At 42.3% G+C, this 26,804-nt stretch overlaps 1 protein-coding gene across 1 annotated transcript in view; it reads left to right on the forward strand.

The window, feature by feature from the left end:
- Nucleotides 1–431: 431 nt before the first annotated feature.
- Nucleotides 432–26,804, forward strand: part of SNX24 (sorting nexin 24) — a 150,362-nt gene continuing 123,989 nt past the window's right edge. The window contains exon 1 of the mRNA XM_069492243.1: nucleotides 432–547. Coding sequence (XP_069348344.1) covers nucleotides 488–547 — 60 coding nt within the window. The 5' untranslated portion in view covers nucleotides 432–487. The remainder of the gene's footprint in view (nucleotides 548–26,804) is intronic.

A 26,804-nucleotide genomic window follows, 5' to 3' on the forward strand; every position in this document is an offset into this window, starting at 1 on the left:
AACACGAGAGTCTTGGTGAAAGTTGGAGGGTTCACAGCTGTCCGTGCCCTTCAAGGGTAAAAACAAAAACTCAGCCAACCGAAACAAAATTAAAAAGCTTCACCCTATTCCATTCCTTTCTGCCTCGCGAACTGCACTCCGAGCGCCGCCGGAGCCCCAGGGCAGGGAGCGCCGGGTGCGGCCGGGTGCGGGCGCGGGGGCGCGCGCCCCTTTTCTGCAGACTCAGGTTTGCAGGCCCCGCCTCCTGCGGGCCCAGCTGATCTCCGCCGCCCACTAGGCCCGAGACTCGGGCGCCTGAAGCCCTGCGCCCTCCGCCCCGGTCTCCCGGCCCGGCCCCGGCCCCGGGCACGCCCAGAGCGCGGCGGGCGCGGCGTGCGGACCCGGGTCCCGGCCGCGCAGCCTCGGCGGGCGCAGGGCCCCGGAGGCGGGGCGGCCGCGGCCGTGAGCCCGCCCCCCGCTCGCCCTCCGCCGGCCGACCGGCGCGGCCATGGAGGTCTACATCCCGTCCTTTCGCTACGAGGAGAGTGACCTGGAGCGGGGATACACGGTAGGCGCGGGCCGCAGCGGGACAGGGCCCCGCGAGCCGGGCCTGCGGCGCTGCGCCCCGGGAGGTGCCCCAGGCCGCCGCCGCCCCTGCGCGGGGGTCGCCTCGCTCCTCTCCCCTCCCCCGGCCCAGAGGAAGGGCTGTGCCCTGCCACGGTTGCCAAGGAAACGGGCGCCCCTCCCTGGCGCGACGGCTGCGGGCGCCCCCAGGCCCCCCGGTTCCATCCCTTCCTGCTCCCGGCCTGGGCAGGAGCGCCGGGCGCCCGGAGCTGGGACGCGGCGCTCGCCGTTCTCCCCGCCGCCCGCCCTCTGGAGCCGGGGTGGGCTGCGTTCGCTCCGAGCGCAGCTGCCCCCTTAGTCCAGACTGAAGCAGCTTCGCGGCAGGTTCTTGCTGGCTTCCAAGTGCTGTACGATTCGTGCAGCTAGAAAACATGGTACTTTAAAAAAAAAAAATCATCATTTGTAGTTGTTTATTAGCCAAAGTAAACACATGTGTCGATTTTAGAGGGTTTCCAAAGTTTGTTTTTTTCTTCTTTTCCAGTTATGCGGTGCCATGAAATGGCAAAATCAGTACTTACTGAGCACCTGTTTCATACATAGGACTGTGGTCGCCCAGAAATGTGAAACTAAACCCCTGCTCTCAGGAGTGAAGGGGAGGGCAGAGACCAGGGCGTGGGCTCTTTGGGGTAACAAGTTTATTGAGTGAACTGTTGGTGGTGATTTCTCCATGAATTTAAGCATTCTTGCCAGTGGGGGAGATGTCAGAGGGTGTGGGTAAACCTTGGAAGAATTTTCCAGTTGTTAAAGAATGGGTAGGGTTGGAGAGAGACTGTAGAGAGCCGTCTGAAAGGATTATTTTATTTACGGCAAATTCACTATCTTGCTAAACACCAGTTACATGAATTTGGAAGAGAAGTATTTTAACCCATCTCCCCTCCTCTAAATATTATTGGAATTTGGTGACAGTCTTTTGGGTCCTTGTGTTTTCATAGCAAGGACTAAATCGCCCTGTCAAAGGAAGATTTAGAATCAAAAGCAGTGATTGAAAAATAAAAGTCCAGCAAGTATGTAGGTTTTTAGAATTCAGTAGACTGTTGGGTCCAAGTGTCCTGAGACAAGTGCTTACTGAAAGTGCTTTCCATGGGAGGAAACTGCAGGGAGAGGGGAGGTGTGCTATATAGTGGCGGTTATTTATACAAATAACCCTTTTCAGTGCATTAACATTTGGTTAAATATTCTTTTTTTTTTTTTTTTTTTTTTTTTTTTTTGAGACAGAGTCTTGCTTTGTTGCCCGGGCTAGAGTGAGTGCCGTGGCATCAGCCTAGCTCACAGCAACCTCAAACTCCTGGGCTTAAGTGATCCTCCTGCCTCAGCCTCCCGAGTAGCTGGGACTACAGGCATACGCCACCATGCCCAGCTAACATTTTTCTATATATATTTTAGTTGGCCAGATAATTTCTTTCTATTTTTAGTAGAGACGGGGTCTCGCTCTTGCTCAGGCTGGTCTCGAACTCCTGACCTCAAGCGATCCACCCGCCTCGGCCTCCCAGAGTGCTAGGATTACAGGCGTGAGCCACCTCGCCCAGCCTGGTTAAATATTCTATATCTTCTTTTTTAAAAAATTGAACTTAAACTTGAATCCATTCAAGACTTTTTTTCTTGGAGGTTTTATCCAAGTCTCCTAAGCCTAAAACCTTGATTCATTTTTCCAGGGATCTCACTTCTCTCATCAGCATCCTCAACAGTCGTGGAGAGTCTACCATTTTGGGGGCTTTCTTTTAGGGTCTGAAGGTAAAAAGGCCGATTGTTAGGGGCCTTGGTTTTCAGAGAGAAGATGAAGTTGGTTTCAGTAGTCCAAGCTAAAAGTTAATTACCTGCAGAATTAAGCACTTTGAAATAGATCATAATTAAGGCTCTTTGCCTATTATTGATTTTCTTCTGCTGGAGGATCTGTGCTCTTTAAAAGTTTACTTTAAAAAAAAAAATCCTAACTCATTTAGATTGGGAGCCAAACTGTTAAAATGCATTCTGAAGTGATTTTTTTCCTCTATGAGTTTGTGAAGCAGTTAATACCTTTTCCCACTGAGCAACTGATTTTATACTTGTACAGCAGTTGATTCATTCAACAAATATTAACTGAGCACCTGCCGTAAATCTCTATTCTAGGTGCTGGGAATATTGCAGTGAATATTTCAGCTTAAAAAAAGCCCTAGAATTTAAAAATATAATCTCAGTTTCCTAAGTAAGAAACTGGTAAGATAATGTATACCTTTGTAAAAACAAACAAACAAACAAAAAACCCCACCTTTTTACTTTAGTGATTATGTTTGTGTTTTAAATTTAAAAAGCATTACATCTCATTCTAACAAATTCAATGATAGGATGTTTAAACTAGAAACAGATAGTTTCTCCTTTCTGCTTCTAGTCGCATGCCCCCAGAGATAAAGTGTAGGGGTATGTCTTAGAGATTTTTTTCCCTATACTGTGAAGACATATATTTTTTTCTTTCTTAAAAAATAGGTGGCAAGATTTTACTACAGCTGTCATTCTACAACTATGGACGTCATTCATTGTTGATATGAAGAGGTCTGCCGCCTCTTTCTAACTACTAGTGAAGGACTCTTCCACAGTATGGTGTACCATAATTTGTTTACCCAGGTCTCTGTTGATGGCCACTGACATTTGTTTCTAATTGTTAGCAACTATATCTATGTTGAAACAAGACGACATTGTCCATACTTTTTTATGGCAACTACTGAGATTTCTGTAGAACATTAACTAGAAGTGGTACTTCCATGCCTTTTAAAGCTTTTATAGATAATGTGCAATTGTTATTCAAAAAGTTTATACAAATTTATGCCCAAGGTACAAATTTATTTAATTTTAAAGAGTAAATTTTTGCCCTTCAAGCATTTAAAGATTTGCTGTGGGCTTGCACTGTGTTGGTGGGGATTTAAAGGAAGGAAAGGTTTTGTTCCTGTCCTTAGGGATTTTCGGCCCATCTAGGGAGCTGTTCAGAGCAAGGCAGGGCAGGGTTAGGGTACTCAGGGGCCTGAGGGAGTGAGAGGTCAGTTCTGCTCTGCAGGGTGGGGGTTGGGGTGCTTAGGAATGCTGACTTTGAAATCTGGTTAGGTTTTTGCTAGGATTGTAAATTTTAGAAAGAGGAAATGCAGGGCAAAATGTCATCTCAGAAGAAAGGCATTTTAAAACTCAGATACACCAAAAGGGGGGGGGTGTTCGGGGAGGCACTTCTCAGTCAGTTTCCTTTACAAAGAAGTAGGAAAGGATATTGTAACAAAATGTGATGAAGTCAAATGTTATTGCTTCCTGGGAAAGTTATTCTCTTCTTTGTCCTCCTCCTGCCCCACTCCATATGCCAGTAGTTTACTTGTTTAATATCTGTTTTCCTGCTAGGCTATATACTCCTTAAGGCTAAGAATAGTGTTCATCTCCCCTGTTGCACCTAGTACAGAGCCTATCACATAGTAAGAATTCAGTACACGTCTGTTGAATAAATAGTGATTAGATCTTTGTGAGAGGAGAAAATCAGAAGAGCAGTGATCTTGAGGCATGAAGCAGCTCAGTGGGTTATGTGGGGGTCAGGCTGCAAACTGAAATTTTGAGTAAGTAGCAGGGATTGTGCAAAGTGATTCCAGAGAGAGATGGGGGAGAGACTGGCTCACTAGCCTTGAGAGCTATAAAGGGAATATGGACTTTAACCTCAGATAGGGTGAGAAGTTGGAAGGAAGGAAGAAAATAACATGATTAGCTTTGCAGTTAGAAAGATGACTATCTTAGTTCAGCCTTCTAGGTAGTTTATAAACAACAGAAATTTATATCTCACAGTTCTGGAGGCTGGGAAATCCAAGATCAAGGTGCTAGCAGATTGTGTCTGGTGAGGGCCCATTTCCTGGTTTATAGATGGTGCCTGCTTCTGTGTTTTCTCACATGGGAGAAGGGTTAAGATCCATCCCCCTTGGACCTATTTTATAAGGGCATTAATCCCATTTATGACGGCTCTGCCCTCGTGACCTAATCACCTCCCACAAGGCTCTACCTTCTAATATCATCACCTTGGGGTTAGAATTTCAACATGTGAATTTGAAGGAGACACAGGTATTCAGACCATAGCAATGGCCCTGGAGCACTCATCATTTAAGAGACACTTGCAAATGATCGGGAAGGAGAGGTTGAGGGCCTGAACTGAGGCTTTACATTGAACACGGAAAGGAAAGGATGACTACAAGAATCTCCAGTACCTGGGGACCAGATGTAGGGCAGCAGGGTGACTCCTGTGGATGCAGGTAAGATAAGAACTGAAGCAGGGGAGATGTTCATTTGGGCACCTGCTGAGTTTTGGTGATCGATGCAGGCATTTGATTTTGGAGTTCTGGGTTAGAAATATGGCTCTAAGGGGACATTCAGCATAAAAGATGGAAAAAAAACAAGCAAACACATGCAGAGTGCGGAAAGAGGGAGGGGCAAGGGTAAAATCCTAGGATTTGCATGAGCAAAGATGTCTGAGCACAGAATCCAGAAGGAGAAAGAAACCGGGGGATGCGAGGCTGGAAAAAGGAAGGGTGGGAGATGCTTTACAAGAAAGTACCAAATGTTGCTGAGTGGTCTTACAAGGTGAGGACGGAGAACAGCCCAGTCTAAGACCCAGAATATGAGGTCTCAGATGCCAGCTTAGACTAGTATTTTCAATTTTAAGATATTGTTGGCTGGGCACGGTGGCTCACTCCTGTAATCCTAGCACTCTGGGAGGCTGAGGCGGGAGGATCGCTTGAGCCTAGGAGTTTGAGGTTGCTGTGAGCTAGGCTGACACCACGGCACTCTAGCCTGGGCAACAGAGTGAGACTCTGTCTCAAAAAAAAAAAAAAAAAAAAAGATATTGTTGGTAAAATCAACAAAACTGGAATTACTACTTAGGTAACAATACAAAAGTTTGAATGTGTTAGATTTCAGTTTTCATAGCTATAAAAATGAAAGCATGAATTAGATTGAAGTCCATTTTAACTGAATGTCTGACTATGTGTGTTATGGTTATACAGATACAGCCTTTTGGGATCTGGAACCTGTGGCTAATTTACTTGTTATACACTGAAAATGTATTATGCTCTTCAGTACATAAGGCAGCTCTAGATGTACATATATACAGGATCATAATATTGTGATATATGTTGTTTTAAAGTTTTTATGGATTAAAATACAAAAATTGAACAATATAACAGACCACCATTTACCCCTTACTGACTTTCGGTATTTTATAATTATTATTAATATTTCATTTGCCGTCCCTTATTCTCTGTCTTTTTTTTTTTTAAATTCTGGAGTATTTTACCTGTAAATATTTCACTGAATATCTGACAGTTAAAGACTTTTGAAAACCATAACCAGAATGTAAATATTACTATAAAATTAGCAATACTTTAATGTCCAATTCCCAGTTGTTTTTGTTGTTTTTTAACATAACTACAGTGAAAGTACTACCTTGGAATTAACAATGACTTATTGCTATTTTATAGCAACATAGGTTGAGGGTGTCTGGCTGGCTACTGGAAAGTGGCCCTCTTATCTCTGTTTGCTTTCATCCTCAGAGCAGCTTCCACCTGAAGACAAAATGGACAAAATTACAGCCTATTTAAAAATTTTATATACTGTAGCATCCAGAGGAAGAGAGGATATTTCTTCATAGGAAGGGCACTTTTTACCCAGGAGGCATGAGCAAATAATCCCTAGCTGGTTTCTCAGACAATCCTCCTGCCAGGGGAATTCAGAGGAATTCTGTATGCCAGTTTGCTGAGGCCAGGGTTATCTGAACCCACCACCATGGGAAGAAGGGTAGGTTAACCAGGTGGAGTTAAAATAGTTCGGCGGCACCTCTGGAGCTGGGAATGGATCAGTGCGTTCCTGCCACCTAACGCCCCAGGCACCACGGTGGGAGAAGGGCCGCAGGGTGTCAGTGAGACCACAGTGTCCACAGCAACGTCCTTCAGTCATCCGTTACCAGCACGTGTGATGAAGGCGGCCTTTGTGTAACAAGGATGTAGCTGGCACGGTGCCTCATTTGTGGTAAGCTCATAGCAGAAGCCCACATTAAATATTTGTTGAATGATTAAATCAAGCATGTGTAAGATATGTTCCTTACCCCGAAGGACAAGAAATACAGCTTGAAAACATTCTTCTTGACTATTAACAAACTTAGAACAGTACATTCATTTAAAAGTCAAAATAGGTACAAGAAGGTTGAGTTTTGAAAATGTAGTGTTTAGGAATTTGGGGGCAGAATTAAGTTTGTTTTCACTGAGCTAGAAATATGTTTTAATCTTTTCGTAGTTATTTCCAAATTTATGTATTCTTTTTAAGAAACTTATAATTTTAGGTTTGCAGAAAAGATGGGAAGTTAGTACACAGAGTTCCTGTGTACCCCTCGCCCAGTTCCCCCCATTGTTAACGTACCACATTACCATGGTACGTTTGTTGGAACAAGGAAGCTAACATTGGTTCGTTACTATTAACTAAACTCCAGACTTTATTTGAAGTTCACCAGCTTTTCTACTAATGTCCTTTTCCGTTCCAGGATCCATTCCGGGATACCACATTGCATTTACTTTAGTTTGCTTTGATCCGATTCTAAGTGTGTTGTCCGAATTGTGGCACACTGTGACTTGAAAACGAGACAGGTATATTATTAATAGATGAACCTGCACAGATCACATTGAATTTTGGTTATTTCACATGCTTCCTGGGTGATTTTTGCCTGTGAGCTTGTTTATAATATTCCACCCGTGCATGGTGGAAGCTCACGTTGCCTGATGGTGAAGGGCACGGCTGTGGTCTCGCGCTGTCTGCGTTCGAAGCTGCCTCCAGCACTGATGAAGAGATCAAGCTACTTAATCTCCTTGTGCCTTATTTTCCTTGTCTACAAAAGAGGACAATCTGTAAAAGAGTACCTACCTTATAGGTCTGGCTTGAGAATTCAACGAGATAATGTTTACAAAGGGCCAGGAATGTTCTACCTATGTTTGTAATTTATCATTATTTCAAGTAGGGTCTGCTTTGAAGTTTACTGATTTTTTTAAAGCTCTTTAATGTAAATTAATAATGTAAACAAAAGTCCAGGTGAAATATTTATGTTATAAAAAAACTCTATGCAAATAATTTGATATACAGTACTTTAGAAACAACAATGACATATAAGCAACTGGTATTCTTACTACAACTTTCAAAGTGTGTACTCAGTTAAGGTTCCATTTTATCGCCTTGTTTACTATCCGTGCTTTTTTCTCTCATGATCATTCAGGCCAATATATTTACACATATGATTAGGATATAGTACAGAGGTCATGGAGATATTTCCAGTCTTCATTCTTTTCTGGGCCCCACTCTGCCCCTTCAAAACAAAGGAACTGTCAGGTTCATGCTTTGCATTCTTAATCTGGTTTAGAAACATTTAGATTTTTTTTTTTTTTTTTTTGAGACAGAGTCTCACTCTGTTGCCTGGGCTAGAGTGAGTGCCGTGGCGTCAGCCTAGCTCACAGCAACCTCAAACTCCTGGGCTTAAGCGATCCTACTGCCTCAGCCTCCCGAGTAGCTGGGATTACAGGCATGTGCCACCATGCCCGGCTAATTTTTTCTATATATTTTTAGTTGTGCAGCTAATTTCTTTCTATTTTTAGTAGAGACAGGGTCTCGCTCTTGCTCAGGCTGGTCTCGAACTCTTGAACTCAAGCAATCCTCCCACCTTGGCCTCCCAGAGTGCTAGGATTATAGGTAGGAGCCAACATGCCCGGCCCATTTAGATTTTTAATGAAATTTTCTGTTATTTTGTCTTTGTATATGTGTTTACCGTGTTATTTTTTACTGTTGTCTTACTCCCTCTTGCTCTTTTAAAACTAACTATTTACTATGGAAAATTTCAACTTATGCAGCAGTAGGGAGAATAATGACCCCTTTACCCAGATTTGAAAATTAGACTCAGGACCCATGTCCTATTCTTTCCCACTTCTCCTTGCACATCCTTCCTCATTCCATTCGGAAGCAAATCTCAGACCTATCTGTAAATATTTTCAGATATTTATATTGTATGTCTAAAAAACAGATTCCCCCTTTAAAATATTGCTATAATATCATTCACTTAAAAATGAGCAATATCACAAATACCAGTCTATTTTTACATAAATTCATTATGAATTTGAGGATATAGTATATTTGATATAGTTCAGTCCGTTGCTTTTACCATTTTTATGACTTTTTATGCCAGTTTTGTTCATTTTCAAATTTGGCCTTTTCAACTTGGGTGCTATGCCCTTGATACAACCTTAGTAGTCTTTGATAACTTCCTTGCTTTTCGTATAACAAGATATTCCTGATACTTCTTTTACTTTCCCACTCCAGATCTGGGATTAGCCATTTCTCTAAAGATCCCTGATTGCTTTTAGCGGGAAATGATATTTAGAAACCACAATCTGGGCACAAGGTGTGGACTAGTTTGTGAAGATTTCTAGATCTTTTCAGTGATCAAATGTAGGATTTTTTTTAAGAGAAAATACATGATAAATTGAGGATATCAGGATTTTTTTCTTACTCTTTTCAACCTTAAATAATGAGATTCAGAAAATTATTAAGTATAGAGTTTATTCAAATGCAAAGCTTGAGGACAGCCACTTGGGAAACACACACTCCAAATGAATGGGGTCAGCTGCAAATGAGTGGGGAGCTAAGGTTCCAGTTACACAGGCAGAGCCTGAGAAGTTTTAGCAGAATTACATTTTCATACAGGACTAGTGCATACATTACAGGGATTTGATTGCTTACAGATTACTACATTCCAAGGAAGATCACTTTATTACTCCTGAGGAGGGATAAAGATCTGAGGGGGTCTTATCTCTGGAGCTGCTTGGTCTTCCCGATTATTTACAGAAAAAAAGGCAGAAGTTGCAGCTGCATGCCAGGTGACTCAGGCTGCATAGCCACATTTTTCTCAAGGTTCGGAATAATTTAAAGTTCCCAACAGTTTTAAGTTTGAATTGCTTAATTTTACACTGTCTTCAGTCTTCAACAGTGACTTCTTTCTCCCACAGTGAGAATCTTGGTTCTTGAGTTGCTGAAACTGATAGAATTTGCATATCACATGATTAGCAATTTGCATTCTCTTATAAGCATAAATATGTCTTAATTATAATACCAGTACTACCATCAACAACATGATTACTGAACACAGCTTACAATTAAAAAAAAAAAAAACAAGTTCTTTGATTCTTAGACCTATTCTACTAGGTGTTTTAAATCTATTGGATTAGTTCTTCTCTGCTTATAACACCAACTGGCTACCCAATCTCATTTTGTATTTTTAGGAATTTTTTTAAGAACTAATTTTGTTTTAGACTTGTGTAAGATACATACATAATTCTAAATGAATTACACGACATCAGGTTTGTCTGCTAAAATTCAGCGTCCGTTTATGTCCTCCTCGCCTTGTTCCCCTCCCCCCATTGGTTACCATTATTGAAAAAAAAAACAAAAACAAACGTTGTGGCCAGACATGGTGGCTCATGCCTGTAATCCCAGCACTTTGGGAGGCCAAGGCAAGGGGATCACTTGAGGCCAGGAGTTCAAGGGTACAGTGAGCTATGATCACACCAGTGCACACCAGCCTGTTGGGTGGCAGAGTGAGACCCTGTCTTAAAAAAAAAAAAAAGATATGAGACTGTCACCACACTCCACTGATAATGAGGAACTATTTTTTCTTCTGTGTACAGAAGAACTCACTGCTAGCAGATTATGGGAGCAAAAGAAGGAATGTAAAAAAAATCAGTAAAGTGTTTCCTATGTAAAGAAAAAAGTTACGAGTTATCCTTTAGTTTAAAAAATATATTAAAAAATACTAATATATTTGTAGCCCCCACTTCTTTTCTTAGATAAACAATAGTATACTAAAACATTTTCTTCTACCTTGCTTTTTTGTACCTTAACAGTATATCCTGGAGATCACTACACAGAAGCATGTGTTGCAGAAGCATCATTCCTTTCTATACAGGCATACCTCATAGATATTGCTGCTTTGGTTCCAGACCCTGCAATAAAGTAAATATAGCAATAAAGCAAGTCACATGAATTTTTTGGTTTCCCAGTGCACATAAAAGTTATATTTAGGCTAGACTGTAGTCTGTTCAGTGTGTGATAGCATTAGGTCTAAAAAACCCCAATGTATTTACCTTAATTTAAAAAATACTCTATTGCTTAAAAAATGCTAATGAATATCTGAGGCTTCAGTGAGTCAGAATCTTTTTACCTGCCTCAGCATTGATGGCTACTAGTCAGGGTGGTGGTTGCTAAAGGTTGGGGTGGCTGTGACAATTTTTTATTTTTTTTATTTTTTTGAGACAGAGTCTCACTCTGTTGCCTGGGCTACAGTGCCATGGCGTCAGCTTAGCTCACAGCAACCTCAAACTCCTGGGCTCAAGCAATCGTTCTGTCTCAGCCTCCCAAGTAGCTGGGACTACAAGCATGTGCCACCATGCCTGGCTAGTTTTATATATATATATATATATACACACACACACACACACATATATATATATATTTTCTTGTCCAGCTAATTTCTTTCTATTTTTAGTGGAGATGGGGGTCTCACTCTTGCTCAGGCTGGTCTTGAACTCCTGAGGTCAAACGATCCACCTGCCTCAGCCTCCCAGAGTGCTAGGATTACAGGCGTGAGCCACCACGCCCGGCTGGCTGTGACAATTTTTAAAAATAAGATAACAATGAAATTTTCTGCATCGATTGACTCTTCCTTCTACAAAAGATGCCTGTGTAATATGTGATGCTGTTGGATAGCATTTTACACATAGTAGAACTTCTTTCAAAATTGGAGTCAGTTCTCTCAAACCCTGCTGCTGCTTTATCAATTAATTTTATGTACTATTATAAATCTTTTGTTGGCATTTCAACAACGTTCACAGCATATCACCAGAAGTAGATTCCATCTCAAGAAACCACTTTCTTTTCTCATCCATGAGAAGCAACTCTTCGCCTATTGAAAGTTTTATCCTGAGATTTCAGCAATTCAGTCACATCTTCAGGCTCCACTTCCAATTCTCATTCTCTTGCTGTTTCCACCACATCTGCAGTTACTTCTCCCACTTAAGTTTTGAACCCCTCAAAGTCATCCATGAAGACTGAAATCAACTTCTTCCAAACTCCTATCAATGTTGATATTTTGACGACCTCCTATGATTCACAAATCTTCTTAAATGGCATCTAGGATGATGAATCCCATCACTTCTCAGCCTTTTGGCTAAGATCATGTGTAGAATGGTGAATCCTTTCCAGGTTTTCAATTTACTTTGCCTAGATTCATCAGAGGAATCACTGTCTATGGCAGCTATATCCTTATAAAATATATTGCTTAAATAATGAGACTTGAAAGTTGAAATGACTCCTTGATTCATGGGCTGCAGCATGGATGTTGTGTTAACCAGCATGAAAAAAATATTACTCTCCATCAGAGTTCTTGGGTGACCAGGTACATTGTCAATGAATAGTAATATTTTGAAAGAAATCTTTTTTTTTCCTGAGCAGTAGGTCTCAACAGAAGGCTTAAAATATTCAGTAAAGTATGTTGTAAACAGCTGTGTTGTCATGTAGGCCTTGTTGTTCCATTTATACAGCACAGGCAGAGTGTTCTATATTTAGCATAATTCTTATGGACCCTATAGATTTAGCATAATTCATAAGGGACCTAGGATCTTCAGAATGGTAAATGAGCATTGGCTTTAACTTAAGAGTCACCAGCTGCATTAGCCCCTAACAAGAGCATCTGCCTGTCCTTTGAAGCTTTGAAGCCAGACATTGAGTTCTCTCTGGTTATAAAAGTTCTAGATGGCATCTTCTTCCAATGGAAGGATGTTTCATCTACATTGAAAATCTGTTGTTTAGTGCCGCCACCTCCATCAGTGATCTTAGCTAGATCTTCTGGATAACTTGCTGCAGCTCCTCCATCATCACCTGCTGGTTCACCTTGCACTTTTCTGTTATGGAGATGGCCTCTTTCCTTAAACCTCATGAACCACCCTCTGGTAGCTTCCAACTTGTTTTTCTGCAGCTCCCTCACCTCCCTCAGCCTTCATATAATTGAAGAGTTAAGGGCCTTTCTCTGAATTAGGCTTTGTCTTAAGAAAATGCTGTGGCTGGTTTGATCTCTATCCAGACCACTAAAACCTTCTCCATGTCAGAAATAAGGCTATTTTGCTTTCTCATCATTCACGTTCACTGGAGTAGCAATTTACATTTCCTTCAAGAACTTATTCTTTGCATTCACAACTTGGCTAATTGTTTTGTGTAAGAGGTCTAACTTTTGGCCTATCAAGGTTTCAACATGCCTTCCTCACTAAAGCTTACTCAGGTCTAGGTTTTGATTTAAAGGAGAGATGGTGTGACTCTTCCTTTTACTTGAACACTTAGAGGCTATGGTAGGGTTATTAAGTGCTTAATTTCTATATTGTTGTATCTCAGGGAGTAGGGAGGCTGGAGGAGAGGGAGAGAGATGGGGAAACAGCCAGTCAGTGGAGCAGTCAGAACACACACATTTGTGAAGTTCTCCTCTCATGTGGGTGCAGTTCGTGACTCCCTCAGACAATTACAGTGGTAACATCAGAGATCACAGATCAACATGACAGATATAATGATAATGAAAACATTTGAAATGTTGAGAAAATTGCCAAAATGTGGCACAGAGACACAAAGTGAGCACGTGCTGTTGGAAAAATGGTGCCAGTAGACTTGATTGACTAGAATTGCCACAAAACTTCAATTTGTGAAAAATGCAATATCTGTGAAGCACACTTGTTCTCCATGGTTTGGCTTCAATCAATAGCCTTGTGTGTATGTCTTTTTGTATTTTTGTGAGTGTATCTGTAGAATAAATTTTTAGCAGTGGTTATTGGACGAAAGGTAAATGCATGGTTAAGTTTGCCAGATATTGTTAAATTCCTGTCCGTAGGGATTGTGCTACTTTTGCATTACCATAGCAATTTATGAGTGTGCACGCTTACTCACAAGCTTGCCAGCTGAATGTGTTCTCAGGCTCTGGGCTTTTTTTTGCCAGCCTGATAGGTGAGCAGTGGTATCGCAATGTAGTTTTTTTGTTGTTGCTTTTTATTTATTTATTTATTGAGACAGTGTCTTACTCTGTGGCCCCAGGTAGAGTGCAGTGGTGTCATCATAGCTCATGCAACCTCAAGCTTCTGGGCCCAAGTGATCCTCCTGCCTCAGCCTTCCAAGTAGCTAGGACTACAGGTGTGCACCACCATGCTCGGCTAATTTTTCTATTTTTTGTGGAGACGGGGTTTCACTCTTGCTCAGGCTGGTCTCCAACTTCTGGCTTCAAGCGATCCTCCCACTTGAGCCTCCCAAAGTGCTAGGATTACAGGTGTGAGCCACCTCGCCCAGCCTCAGTGTAGTTCTTAATGTCATTCATCACATCTTGAATTATGAATGAAGTTGAGCATCTTTTTATATGATTAAGAACTGTTTGCATTTATCTTTCTGTGAATAAGATAGTTTATATATTATAAATAATAAATTATTTTATTAACATATGATTAAGAATATTATTTAATATAAGTAAACAGAATTATTATTTTAAACTTTTCACTATTTCAGACAACCTTCTATCTAATTACTATTACTCAGATTTTATTAAACCAGTACACAGGGATTCATAGTGAATCAAAACATCCCATTAAAAGAGAAGTGTTCGTTTCTTTCATTAACCACTCAAATATAATTTTATCAAGACCAGCCTGGGCAATATAGCAAGTCCCTGTCTCTACAAAAAATATGAAAAATTAGCTGGGTGTGGTGGCATGTGCCTGTAGTCCCAGCTACTTGGTAGGCTGAGGCTGGAGGGTCGCTTGAGCCTAGGAGTTGGAGGCTGCAGTGAGCTATGATTGTGCAACTTCACTCAAACCTGGGTGACAGAGTAAGAATATATCTCTTAAAATAATATTAATAATTTTATCCTGACACATTTATGTGCACAAGATAGCTCCATAAATAAGGAAAGTGAAAATAAAATATCCTCAAAAATATTTTATATAAGGCTAGGCTAGTTAGTAAAGGTGGCTGTTTTATCCTGTTCCTAGAGTATTTATTCATAAATTGAACTAGTAAAAGCATGCATTTCACAGTTCTTGAACTCCTGGCCTCAAGCGATCCTCCCCATCTTGGCCTCCCAAAGTGCTAGGATTATAGGTGTAAATGGCCAAAAGCATGCATTTCTAAAGCAAGATTCCCACCGTGAAGGGTTCTATATTTGAATCTAGTTTTCATTGAGGTTCCTGACAGAAAAGATAAAACACAGGTCAGACCATGGGTTTGGGGTAACCTAGTGATTTATTGATGATGTGCTAAGCTTCATACTAAAAATTACATTTAGTACCGAGGTATTCCATTCAGTTGTGAAGCCTAAGGGTTTTTGGTGGAAACATCTGTGTCTTCAGGAGTAACTTGCATGCTCACACACTCCAGCTTTGTGAATTGACTGCAGTACACAAAACCTCAGGTAGCTGAAGGGAAACTTTCCCAAAATGTCAAGTTCTAGTTTGTGTACTAATCAGATAAAAGAATCATTCTACTCCTAAAGTCTGCCTGGTAAGTTTGGAGTTGTCTGCTTTGAGATCATAATGCTTGCAGATGAAATACAAATATTATCACCTGTGAGCTATAAGGTACTAAAAACTGTAAAATACATAAGCTTTCAGATAGTCACTAAATTTTTCAAAACATTTCTTTTTTGATTGTTCCATATTCTAGGGAAACATAGAGTAATAATGGTTCATTTGGCAAAATGAAGGCCAATAGTTGGTTCAGGAAAATAGGGACAAAGAGATGTCTAACTTGTGTATATTTATGAATTTCTGCTTTGAAAGTAGGCAGTGAGGTAATGCAGAAACATTTGGTAGTCACTGTAGCTCCCCGAAGGCAAGGACCAGGTCTGTTTTAATGCCATTGATTTCTAAGAAGCACGCATGGATATTGTCATCATTTGCACTTGAACAAATGAATGGATAGATATGGCTCACCTCGGAGGCGCAGACTCACCACTGATATGCTTCACCTGTGAAAGTTCCCTAAGCACTTCCCCCCTCACTGTCCTGGCTCAGAGGCTGAGCTTGTTATCTTCAGCCCCCTGTGAACATTGAAAGAAAGCTGACTCTATTTTTTTCATTCATGGAACCAGATTAGCCCTGTAGGAAATGGAAGGGCATTTACAGGGGTATATATTTCTAACAGTTTGAAAAGACTGAAAGAATAATTTTTAAAAGCTGAATTATCTGTCATGCTAGGAAAATGTCACCTCGTTTCAGTCGGGTGGGGTCTTTTTGCCACTTCCTCTTATGTTCCCAATCTAATAAGTAAACGCAATTAATGATTTGGGAAAACTCTGAGAGGATTTTTTTAATCGTCCCGAAATCTTTAGAAGGAGCAGATAACCTTTCATATAGCTAAAAGCCCTCTCAGATCCCATGTAATTAGCTGGCTAAATCTGATTACTAGATTGGGCATATTTGAAACATGCGAGTGTCCTTTTCTAGAGCCTTTTCTTTTTTGATGACAGTAGGGTAGGTATTTAAAATATGCTGTTGTCCTCTTCTTATTGATTGTATTTTATTTCTTTTTAGAGACTGGGTCTCGCTCTGCTACTGGAATTCAGTGGCATGATCATAGCTCACTATAACCTCAGACTCCTAGGCTCAGATGATCCTCCTGCCTCAGCCTCCTGAGTAGCTGGGATGATAGGCATGTACCACCATGCTCAGCTAATTTTTAAATTTTTTTTTAGAGACAGGGGTTTCACTATGTTGTCCAGGCTGGTCTGGAACTCCTGGCCTCAAGTGATCCTCATGCCTCATCCTCCCAAATTCCTGGGATTACAAGCATGAGCCACTGCACCTGGCTCTTATTGATTTTATCATTCTCATTCTAAGGAAGAACCAATGTGTGAATTAAGTCTCACCAACTGCCTTTTTTTAGTTCTTCGAATTTAGATGAATTTAGGAATCTAGGGATCACTTTAGAAACTATAAGCTCTCTCTTCTACACCCCTTCTCTCCTCCGTATTGCTAATGGAAATCTGTTGTATTATTGAGATTACATAAGTGGGTAGAGCAAAAATTCATTGCTATGGTTATTTATGTTTTGCATCCCCACTCCTAGGCACTGTGTTAGGATCGTGGGTGCAAGAGTAGCTGACATGGAAACTTGTTCTGGAAGGGTGAGTGGAAGTTTGACATTTTGAGAAGGGGAAAGAGATCATTTCAGGTTCAAGGAAGGGCTTGGGGAAGGCCAAGAAATATGGATGGTTGGTATGGAAGGGTAGATGATGGGAGTGGGACTGGAGTTTGAAGATTCAGGTTGAGTGGTTGCAGTGGGACTATATAGCTCCCCAGCTAAAAGGATGGCCTGGAAGCATCTACAAGTAGAGAGGAGTTTTCTGTTTGTTTTTGTGTTTTAAGGGAGAGACATCAGAGTTACAAATGACCAAAAAAAGAAAAGATAGTCAATTTCACTGGTAATTAAAGTCAAAGTAAAAACAGAGTTTGTGTTTTTTTTAATTTAATAGGCAAAATGAAACAGATTGATAAAAACCAATACTGATGAGGATGGAGATGAAGGGAGACAGTTCTCTAACACACTATTGATGAGACTGAAAGTTGGAAGGTCTGTTTTAGAGGTTGATTTGGCAATATTAATAAATAAGATATTTACCCTTTGACCCAGCCTTCCCACTATTTAGTCTATATCTGCAGATGCACAAGGATATCCATACAAAAATTGTTCATTGTAGCATTGTTTATAATATCTAGAGAAAATGGAAACAATCCATTTACTTATTTAACAAATACTTATTGACTGCCTGTTAAGTGACTGGCACTAATCTGCCTGCTGGGGATACAGCCGTGAACAAAACAATCAAAAGTCTATCCTCAGGGAGCTCAAATTCAGGTTGAAGGTGGGAGGGCAGAAATCAACACGATAATTACATTCTATATAGTATCCCAGGCAGTAGTGAGCACTAAGGTGAACAGTAAACAAAGGGAGGGAGACAGAGGGTGCTGGGAGATCATCAGAGGAGCCCTCCCTGGAAGGTGACCTTGGAACTGAGACCTGAAAGAGGCAGAGGTGAGTCATGAGGTTATCAAGGGAAGAGTGTTCTAGGCAGAGGGAACAGCATGTGCAAGGGACATGAGGTGCGGGTGTGCTCAGTGTGTTTTAGGAATAGAAAGGAGTCCAGTGAGGTTGTAATAGAGTAAGAGAACAGAGAGCAGTAGGAGGTGAGGTTGTACGTGGTATGGAGGGGGCCAAGGGGAAGTGGAGTGGTGGGGTAGGGAGGGCAGCCAGTGGGTCTGGTAGGCGATGATAAGGCGTTGGCTTTCACTCTGAGAGATGGGAAGCAGAGGAGTGGTGTGATTCAGTAAGTATTTATTCATTGGCAGCTGTGTGCCAGGCACTGCTCTAGATGCCAAGGACACGGCAGTGAAGAAACCAGATGAAAATCCCTGCCCTTTTGGAGCTTACCTGTTAGTTACATGAGTTATGTCTTAAAAGGATCACATTCTTACTTTGGTGTAGAGAATACGCTATAGGAAGGGTGGTGTAGGCAGAAAGCTCAGTTAGGAAGCTGTTATAGAATCCCAAGTAATAAAAGATGATGATGGTTTAGAACAGTTCTGTAGGAGGAAATGGTGGAAGATGGTTGGATTTGGGATAGATTTTGATGAGGGCACCAATAGGACCCACTGATGGATTTGATTTATGGTGTGAGAAAAAGTGAGGAACGAGGGTGACCCCTAGGTTTTTAGCCTGAGCAAAGGAAGGAATGATGGTGCGGTTTACTGAGAAGTGGAAGAATGTGGGTAGAGCAGGTTTTGGGAACAAGATCAGAAGTACCATTTTTGGACATGCTTTATTTAAAATGTTTGACCAAATATCTGGGTACTCTGTGGCTCAATCAAGTTGATACATAAAATTAACCATCACAAGTCTACCCCTTGTCAACTTGACACCCATACATGTCTCCCTAAACCACACTTTTTTTTTTTTTTTTTTTTTTTAAGACAGAGTGTTGCTTTGTTGCCCTGGCTAGAGTGAATGCCGTGGCGTCAGCTTAGCTCACAGCAACCTCAAACTCCTGGGCTCAAGCGATCCCCCCCGCCTCAGCCTCCTGAGTAGCTGGGACTACAGGCATGTGCCACCATGCCCGGCTAATTTTTTCTATATATATTTTTACTTGGCCAGATAATTTCTTTCTATTTTTTTTAGTAGAGACGGGGGTCTCGCTCTTGCTCAGGCTGGTCTCGAACTCCTGACCTTGAGCGATCCACCCGCCTCGGCCTCCCAGAGTGCTAGGATTACAGGCGTGAGCCACCACGCCCGGCCTCCTAAACCACACTTAATAGCAAGGTCACAATTCCACTTGACACAACACAACTAACCGGAATACAACCAAAAATCAACTAATCCCTTCCCCAGGAGATAAGGTCCTTGAGTGATGCTTGCTCTTCTCCTTGATAGCCCTCGTAACACATAAGAGGAAAAAAGAGGGAAGAAAACGATATTTGGTTAATACACACACAAACAAACATATTCCTAACAAAATAAGGAGGGAATACGATAATGACAGTCTTCATTTCTGTGACTGGTTGTGTGGTCAGAGCTGGTATTTATGACTGCCACCATCATTCCATATTCCCTCTGCTTTCAGGAAGCACCTTAGCTCATCATATTTCTTTACCTGGTGTGTGACCCAGATTTTCATTCCTGAAGGATCTGGGCTGTTAGTAGCCCTGCCTGAATTGGGTTGCTGTAGTTTTTTCATTGACTTTAGTCACAAGGGATCTCCTGTGTTCCAGACGTGTTCTTCCTTACCTCCATGGTGGAGGAGTAGTCCAGTTTGCCCTTGGTAGTCAGGATCTGCCACCCCAGCGAGTACATAGCATGGCAATACACAGCACAGTAACTCCCTTCTTTTCTTGTCAATTAAGACATGAGGAGTATAAAATGGCCAGGCTGTAGCCTTAGCTTCCATTTCAATGAAACTATTGTTGTGTCTCCTAGTGGAAGCATTCCTTTCTTTAGAACCGAGACCTCTAGGCCACCAGAGCATGCAGTCTTGGGACAGGAAACAGGAATTCTGCTGGTGAATCACTAGGGGTGAGAGTGAATGGTGCCACTCCCATCTTCACCCATTGATTCCTGGCCCTGTCAATCCTGGCCATGGGAAAAACAGCACCATGTATCAGAGGCTGATTCAGAGCATATACAGCCTTCTGGAGAACCTTGCCCAGCCCTGCAAGGACTAGCCACCTAGCTGGCACTGTCACTAGTCTTCAAAAGGCCATCTATCATTCATCAATCCACCTGCTTCAGGATGCTGGGAAATACGGTAAGACCAGTGAATTCACATGGGCTATAAATACTTTCACACTGTTTGTCTATTCAGATACCACATACCTCTTCCTCAAATTTCTTTGTCACCAGTTTTCCAGTCATATTCCTTCCAAGTCCCTGACCATCCAGCCAAACCATTGCATGAATAAGTGTATACTCACAAATCTAGCCATTTCTCCCTCCAGGGAAAGCGTACAGCCAGGTAGGTGCACTGCTTGAGGCGCTGCCCACAGGGAGGATCTCCTCTCACTACTGTCCTTCAGGGATGTCCCAGAAAGGGGCTGGAGTGCTACAGCTGTCTGCTTTGGGGTCGTGCTTGCAAATAAAGCAGAACCATCTGTAAACCAGGTCCTAGTCTTCTCTACCTCTGTCAAAATGATCGTAGGGCACCCCCCATGAGGCTGGGAGGGAGAAGGCAGTGCAGCAGGAGTGGGCACCAGGGGCATTTGGGCCACTTCTTCGTGGAACTCGTGCCTTCAGGACCTGCTTGGACTGATCTCATATATACCACTTCCGTTTGATGATGGAGTGCTGCTGTTCATGCTCAACTTTATAGCTTGGTGGGTCAGATAACACCCTGTTTGTGATGGCCAGCTCAGGTGACATGGTAACTTGGTGGCCCATGATTAAGCATGCATTCTCTCAGGACCAGTAGCAGGCTAAGAGCTGTTTCTCAAAAGGAGTGTAGTTATCCACAGAGGATGGCAGAGCTTTGCTCCAAAACTGTAAGGACCTGCGTTGCAATTCGCCTATAGCAACTTGCCAGCGGCTCCGAACAGCAACCCTGTCTGTCACCGACACTTCCGGTGCTATCTACGTGCTGGATCGTGTGGCCCAAGTGGCAGAGCAGCTTGCACAGCAGCCTGGACCTGTTGCAGAACCTTCCCTTTTTCTGGGCCTCACTCAAAACTAGCAGCTTTTCAAATCACTTGGTAAACGGGCTGACGTAACACATCCAAATGAGGAACATGTTGCCTCCAAAATTCAGAGGTCTGCCGCATTATGGAAGGTAATCTGCCTTAGTCTACAGATTTAAATATAAATCTCATCTAAAAATACTCTCACAGAGACACCAGAGTGACGTTTGTCTGCATATCTGGGCACCCAATGGCTCATTCACTCTGACACATAAAATTAACCATCGCATTCCCTTTCTAATGTGAAATACACTCTTCACTCGTGTAAATAAACATTGTAGTGTTTTCCTCCATTTTGTTTCAGTTCAGATGAACATAATATGAAAAAAACAAGTTTTTATATTTTATTATTTGCTATTTCTTTTAAACTTGTTTAGTCCTTCCTGCAGTTGGGAGGTTTTTCTTCAGCACATACCTATGGACAGTTTGCATCCCAGTTTTCATTTTCTTTTTTCTTTCTCACTTTAAATCAAAAGCTAGCATCCCAGTTTTTAAAATGTAAATACAGTTCAGGATAAAAGTTTATAGAAAAGGTCTGTTTTCCTTGTTTATCAGTGAACAATTAGATCTCATTGTCAGTAAAAAATTGATGACTGCAGCTTCCCAACTATTGAGCCCGTGCTAATGAATGCAACAGTTGTTCATAATTTGGTGGTAAATGACCTTTAAATGTAGCTGTTTATGGAGGCTGTCCTTAGGGAACAATTTAACTTCCAAATGACACCCATGAGTACTTGTTATTTAAATATGCTTCCTTTTGTCAATAACAGAATAACAAATACTGGTTAGATTTCTGATGTTGATTCAGATACTAGGAAATCTGCTGAATAAATTAGTGTGCATTTGATTTATATTGACCAAAATTTTTTACATTGCTCTGTTACAGGTCAAGGTGACATGCATTTAAATGCGTTGTAGAGCAGAGGTCATGTTTGACTGACATGAATGCTTACACTGTTTTTAATTAACTTTTAAATATTATCCTAAAATTCCTTCTTAAGTACCAACTATTAGGAACAAAATTGAAATTAACTTAGGACATTAGTGGAGACCTTATTTTAAATGTCAATAAACTTGAGCTTTCCTATAAAAATTACTGGAATATATTATTGCTACATTTTCTCTCATAATTTGTATGGGAATCAGATCTGCTTTTTCCATCACCAACTCTGAATTCATCGTCTGTGATTTTTCCGTTGATAGTTTTGCAGAAATAATCTGAGATAGCATTGAGAAAAGCACCGTAACGGACAAAGTCTTACCTAGTACAGGAAGTACTCTTATCAAGCAAATGCACTTTCTTAGTGCCATGAGCTTTTTCACTGATGTTGTGCATATGTGAAGGAGGACTGTGTGCAGGGTGAGGATGTGGATTAATTTTGTCAGTCATTCATTAGTAGTCCAAAGTGGTATATGCTTTAGGGAAGCTTTAATCAACACCTGATTTCCTTTTTGAGAGAATATCTTCACCCTGAATGCTGCTGCTTTTGCCTTTAAATATTGTTGGATAAAAAGCATTTTGTGGCCAGTGCCTTGGCTCATGTACTGTAATCCCAGTGCTTTGGGAGGGCAGGGTGGAGGATCGCTTGAGCCCAGGAGTTTGAGACTAGCCTGGGTGACAAGAAATAGACAAATTAGCTGAGTGTGGTGGCACACACCTGTAGTCCTAGCTACTCAGGAGGCTGATGCAGGAGGATCACTTGAGCCCAGGAGTTCGAGTTTGCAGTGAGCTATGAGTGCACCATTGCACTCCAGCCTGGGCAACAGAGTGAGACCCAGGCTCTTCCTTCCTCCAGAAGGAAAAAAAAAAGCATTTTGGTTTCAGTTTAAAATATTTTTCATTACTGCCCCATGTAAGAATGTTTATGTAATTCAAAAGTTTAGAATGGAAACGTATAAAGGTTTTCATTCTTTTCAACCATGAAGATCTTTGTTGTTAATCAAATGTGTCTTTCGGGAATTCACGATAACCTTTTGAGCTTTGCATCTTTACGAGCTGCATGTAATCAAAAGGCAGCACTAAGCTCCTCTACTTCAAAACTTTCCAGTATGAACTTTTATAGATGTAAACAGAGCTACCCTCCAGAGTAAAATGGACCTCAACTCTGCCCGCATTTAGAGAACAGCGGCAGTCCTGGGATGTCAGCTTAGTTTCAGCCACACTGTGGTTCCTTAGCCTGTAGCTTTGTGCCTAAGTTTAATGTGTCCAGAACAGTATTAACTCATATTGTTCATGAGGGCAAAAGAAGTGACAGTGTTGAAAATGCTACTAAGAGAGAAAAGGAAGTGGAGATGATAAAATTGAAAGTGGTGGTAGAATGACAAACTTTGCATGTGGAATGAATCATCTAATAGTGGGAATGATTCTGGGGGACAGAAGGGAGAGTCATGCAGCGTTTCTCTGAAGCAGGCATGCATATGTGCAAGGAGTTGGGCCACGTGATTGACAAATGGAAAGGCTTTTTGGGTGTGAGTACCAAGTTTGGGGGCCTGACGCTAGGGGAGAAGGCAGGGAATTTGAGAGGAGGCTAATCATTGGTGCGACAGTGCTGCCGGTGGGCAGCGCATTGGAACACCATCCAGAGAAGGTTGGGGCTTCTAGTGCACACCGCTAGGTGCTGAAGCCACGGTGCTCATCCCTTGCTGCACACTGGCATCACCCGGAGAGCTTTACACACTACTAATGCCTGGGTCCCACCCTCAGAGAATCTGCTGGTTCTGGGATATGGATTGAGCGTGAGAATTTTTTTCTGAGAAGAAGGAAAGAGAAGTTTATTGCTTTGCCAGCAAAGGAGGAGGATGGAGACTACTGTCTGAAAAATGCCATCGTCCTCAGAATAAGCAGAAATACAGAGCTTTTGAAGGGTGGGTTCTCAGCTTCAGGAAATTGCTGTTCAACTACAGTTGATGATTCTAATCATCCCATCTCCACTGAAGACAATGTCGTGACCTCTGCCCAGGACCTCCCTCCGCCAGGTCTGGGCTGAGCCATCTGAGCATCAGAATTTTTAAATGATTCTAATGAGCCATCAAAGGTGAGAACTCCTGCACTAAATATGTCCCCCAAGATACATGTGGAGATGATTAAGGCAGGTTACTTGCCCCAACACATCTTAATGAGGTAGATCAGTGTTTCTTGGCGAACATTTGAAAATAGATTTTAAGGCTTTTGTCCCCAGAGATTATCATGTAATTGGAGCTCCAGCTGTGGTACTGTTTAACAGCTCTCCAGTGATTTTAATTTGTAGCTAAGCGTGCAAACTATGGGATGGGTGGCTTCCCTGTTTTGGAAAAGATGCCGTATAGAGTGTATCTTTAGCATGAAGGAGAAACATCAGCTTTCTTTTAAAGCTTTATCGAACTTGTTCATATTCTGATTCAGGAAATGTGCATCTAGGACTGGCTTATAAACCTAAGAAAAACTTTTCTGACCTCAGCCTGTTTGAGGAACTACTAAGGAGTGTCATTATTGAGCTTTGGAGCCAGACAGACCTGGTTCCACATTCTAGCATTATGACCAGTTAGGGAACTTGTGCAAGTCATTTAACCTCCCCGAGCTTCATTTCCCTGAAATGCCTGTCTTGGTTTTCTCCTACGGGTCAAGGGCAAGCACCAAGAACAAAGTAGGAACTCACTACGTGGGGCAGCTGTTGTTATTTCCAATACTTCTAGTGAACTTTTTGCCAGTTGGAGTTAATGTATCATCATATATTTTACCTCCCTTTCATCTAGTGTGAGAATTTATCTTGTTTCTCACTTTTGAATGATTCCATATTTAACTCACTCCTTTAAATGAAGTTTTTAAAAAAGCAATATCGAAAGATCCTTGAAGTGCTTTTCAATTAGAGAACGACATCAGAAGTGTCCCAGTCACTTCATATGTAAGAGTGAATGAAGAACCCTGATTCTGTGGTTAAACAAGCAATTATTAACAGCTATTTATTGATCACGGAATACTTCAACTACCTTTCTGTACTTAAGGCTCCTAAAAATATTCTCAGGAAAAACCCTTGTATTGGTTCCTTACTTTCTCCATTTATAAGAAGGTCTTTTTAGAAGAAGCCAGAGAGATAGCCCCTACAGATACCAAAATCCACAGATGCTCGAGTCCCTGCTATAAAATGGCATAGTATTTGCAAATAACCTACGTACATCCTCCTGTATGCTTTAAATCATCTCTGGAGTACTTGTAATACCTAATACAATGCAAATGCTATGTAAATAGTTGTTGTACTGTATTGTTTAGGAATAATGACCGAGAAAGTCTGTACATGTTCGGAATTTTTGTGTCCTAATATTTTCTATCCACGGTTGCTTGAATCTGTGAATGTGGAACCCGCAGATACTGAGGGCCAGTGGTCCCTTGGCCTATGGCTGTAGCCTGGCAGTGGAGTGGGGCCACCTCCCACCCAGGCCCGTGCCTGTGAGCTTTGCTCTGAGCAGCAGTAGACATTTGGACTCCTGACTTCTCAGTGTTCAGGTCCAGCCAGGTTCAGATGAGGCCAGTTTCAACGATCGTGATTTTAACCTAGAGTTTTGTTTCTGAAGCTGTTTTTGCAGTCAGGGTGTGCCCCCTCAGTGAGTTCTGGGTCTAGAAAGGTTCTGTGGAGCTCATCTTGCTGTGGCCCAGAGAATTCTAAATGCCTGGTGGGGATGCTGGCGGCCTGTTTATTGGAAGTTTAGCTCAGAGTTGATGAGATATGCTGGTGCTTGGCAGGGCCTGAAGAGAGGGCTGGCGGGGGCAGGCAGCGGTGCCACGCCAGAGCTGTGAGAGTGGCAGGGGGTGAGCGCTGGGTGAGAGCACAGAGATGTCGGGTGTGAGGCACAATTTTGTCAGCCCTGGTGTTTACTTAGACTCATTTATACAACCGATGATCCCTGAAGGTCTGCCGTGTACCAGGCGCTGTGCTGGGCTCTGGTGCTGCCATCACTCTCAGTAGTTTTCTTTCTAAGACCCTCACGAAATTCCAGAGCTCGCTCTCAAAGGGATTCTTCCTGTTTGTGAACACAGTCTACACCAGAGCTGCAGTTAACTCACCTTGTGTTGCTCCCTGGAGAGCCAACATGTAAATACAGTTGCGTCAGTGAGCTTAATGTGAACACTGGTAACCTCACTTTCCTTAACAGCAGTACCTAACCGCATAGGGTCATTGCCGAACTTGAATAATGCGTGCGAAATGTCTGGCAAGGTGGCTGCCTCGGACTGCAGTCAGCTCGGCGGGATCAGCTGCTATTGTTAGGCCTGTCTCAGCCTTCAGCACCTTGGCTGGGGCCTTCCCTGCAGGCCAGGTCCTGGACAGTCAAGAAAGTTCTGTGAAAGACAGGAAAGCAGCTGGGTCAGAGAGCCCGAGGGAGGGGTGTCTAAATAGGTTTCCTCGGTTTCTAACATATTGGCAAACCAGGGCGGGGCATTAAACAGGTGGGATTATTCAAGTAGAGGGAAACGGATGTGCATGCCTTGGGTGCTGACCAGTGAGCAGCATGTTTTCCTCGCTCTGAGACTGGACCCCCGGCACGAGAGCCAGCTCTTGTGAATCACAAAGAAGCTAGGCTTATATTTATTCTGTAAACTTGACCTTTGTGGGAGGGGTTCTGTGAGGAGCGAAGTAACAAAGCAGTTGAAGAGTGAACTTGGGAACCGATGGAGCCTGGACAGGCCCGGCCCTGGCGCTGCCCAGCCATGTGGTGAACGGTAACCGGCGCGTAACCGCTCTGAGCCCGGCTTCCTTCGGCGGGGGTGACGGTAACGGCTTCATAGCCAACAGGAACGGTTTTAATCACATGAAATGATAGGTGTCAGGGACCTAACACATAATCGGTCCTATAATAGCTAGTGTTGGCATTTGTTTCTAAAAGTTAAAATCTTTACACTGGGTTTCTACAGAG

This window comes from Eulemur rufifrons, chromosome 17, assembly GCF_041146395.1.
Source record: "Eulemur rufifrons isolate Redbay chromosome 17, OSU_ERuf_1, whole genome shotgun sequence".
Taxonomy (NCBI): Eukaryota; Metazoa; Chordata; class Mammalia; order Primates; family Lemuridae; genus Eulemur; species Eulemur rufifrons.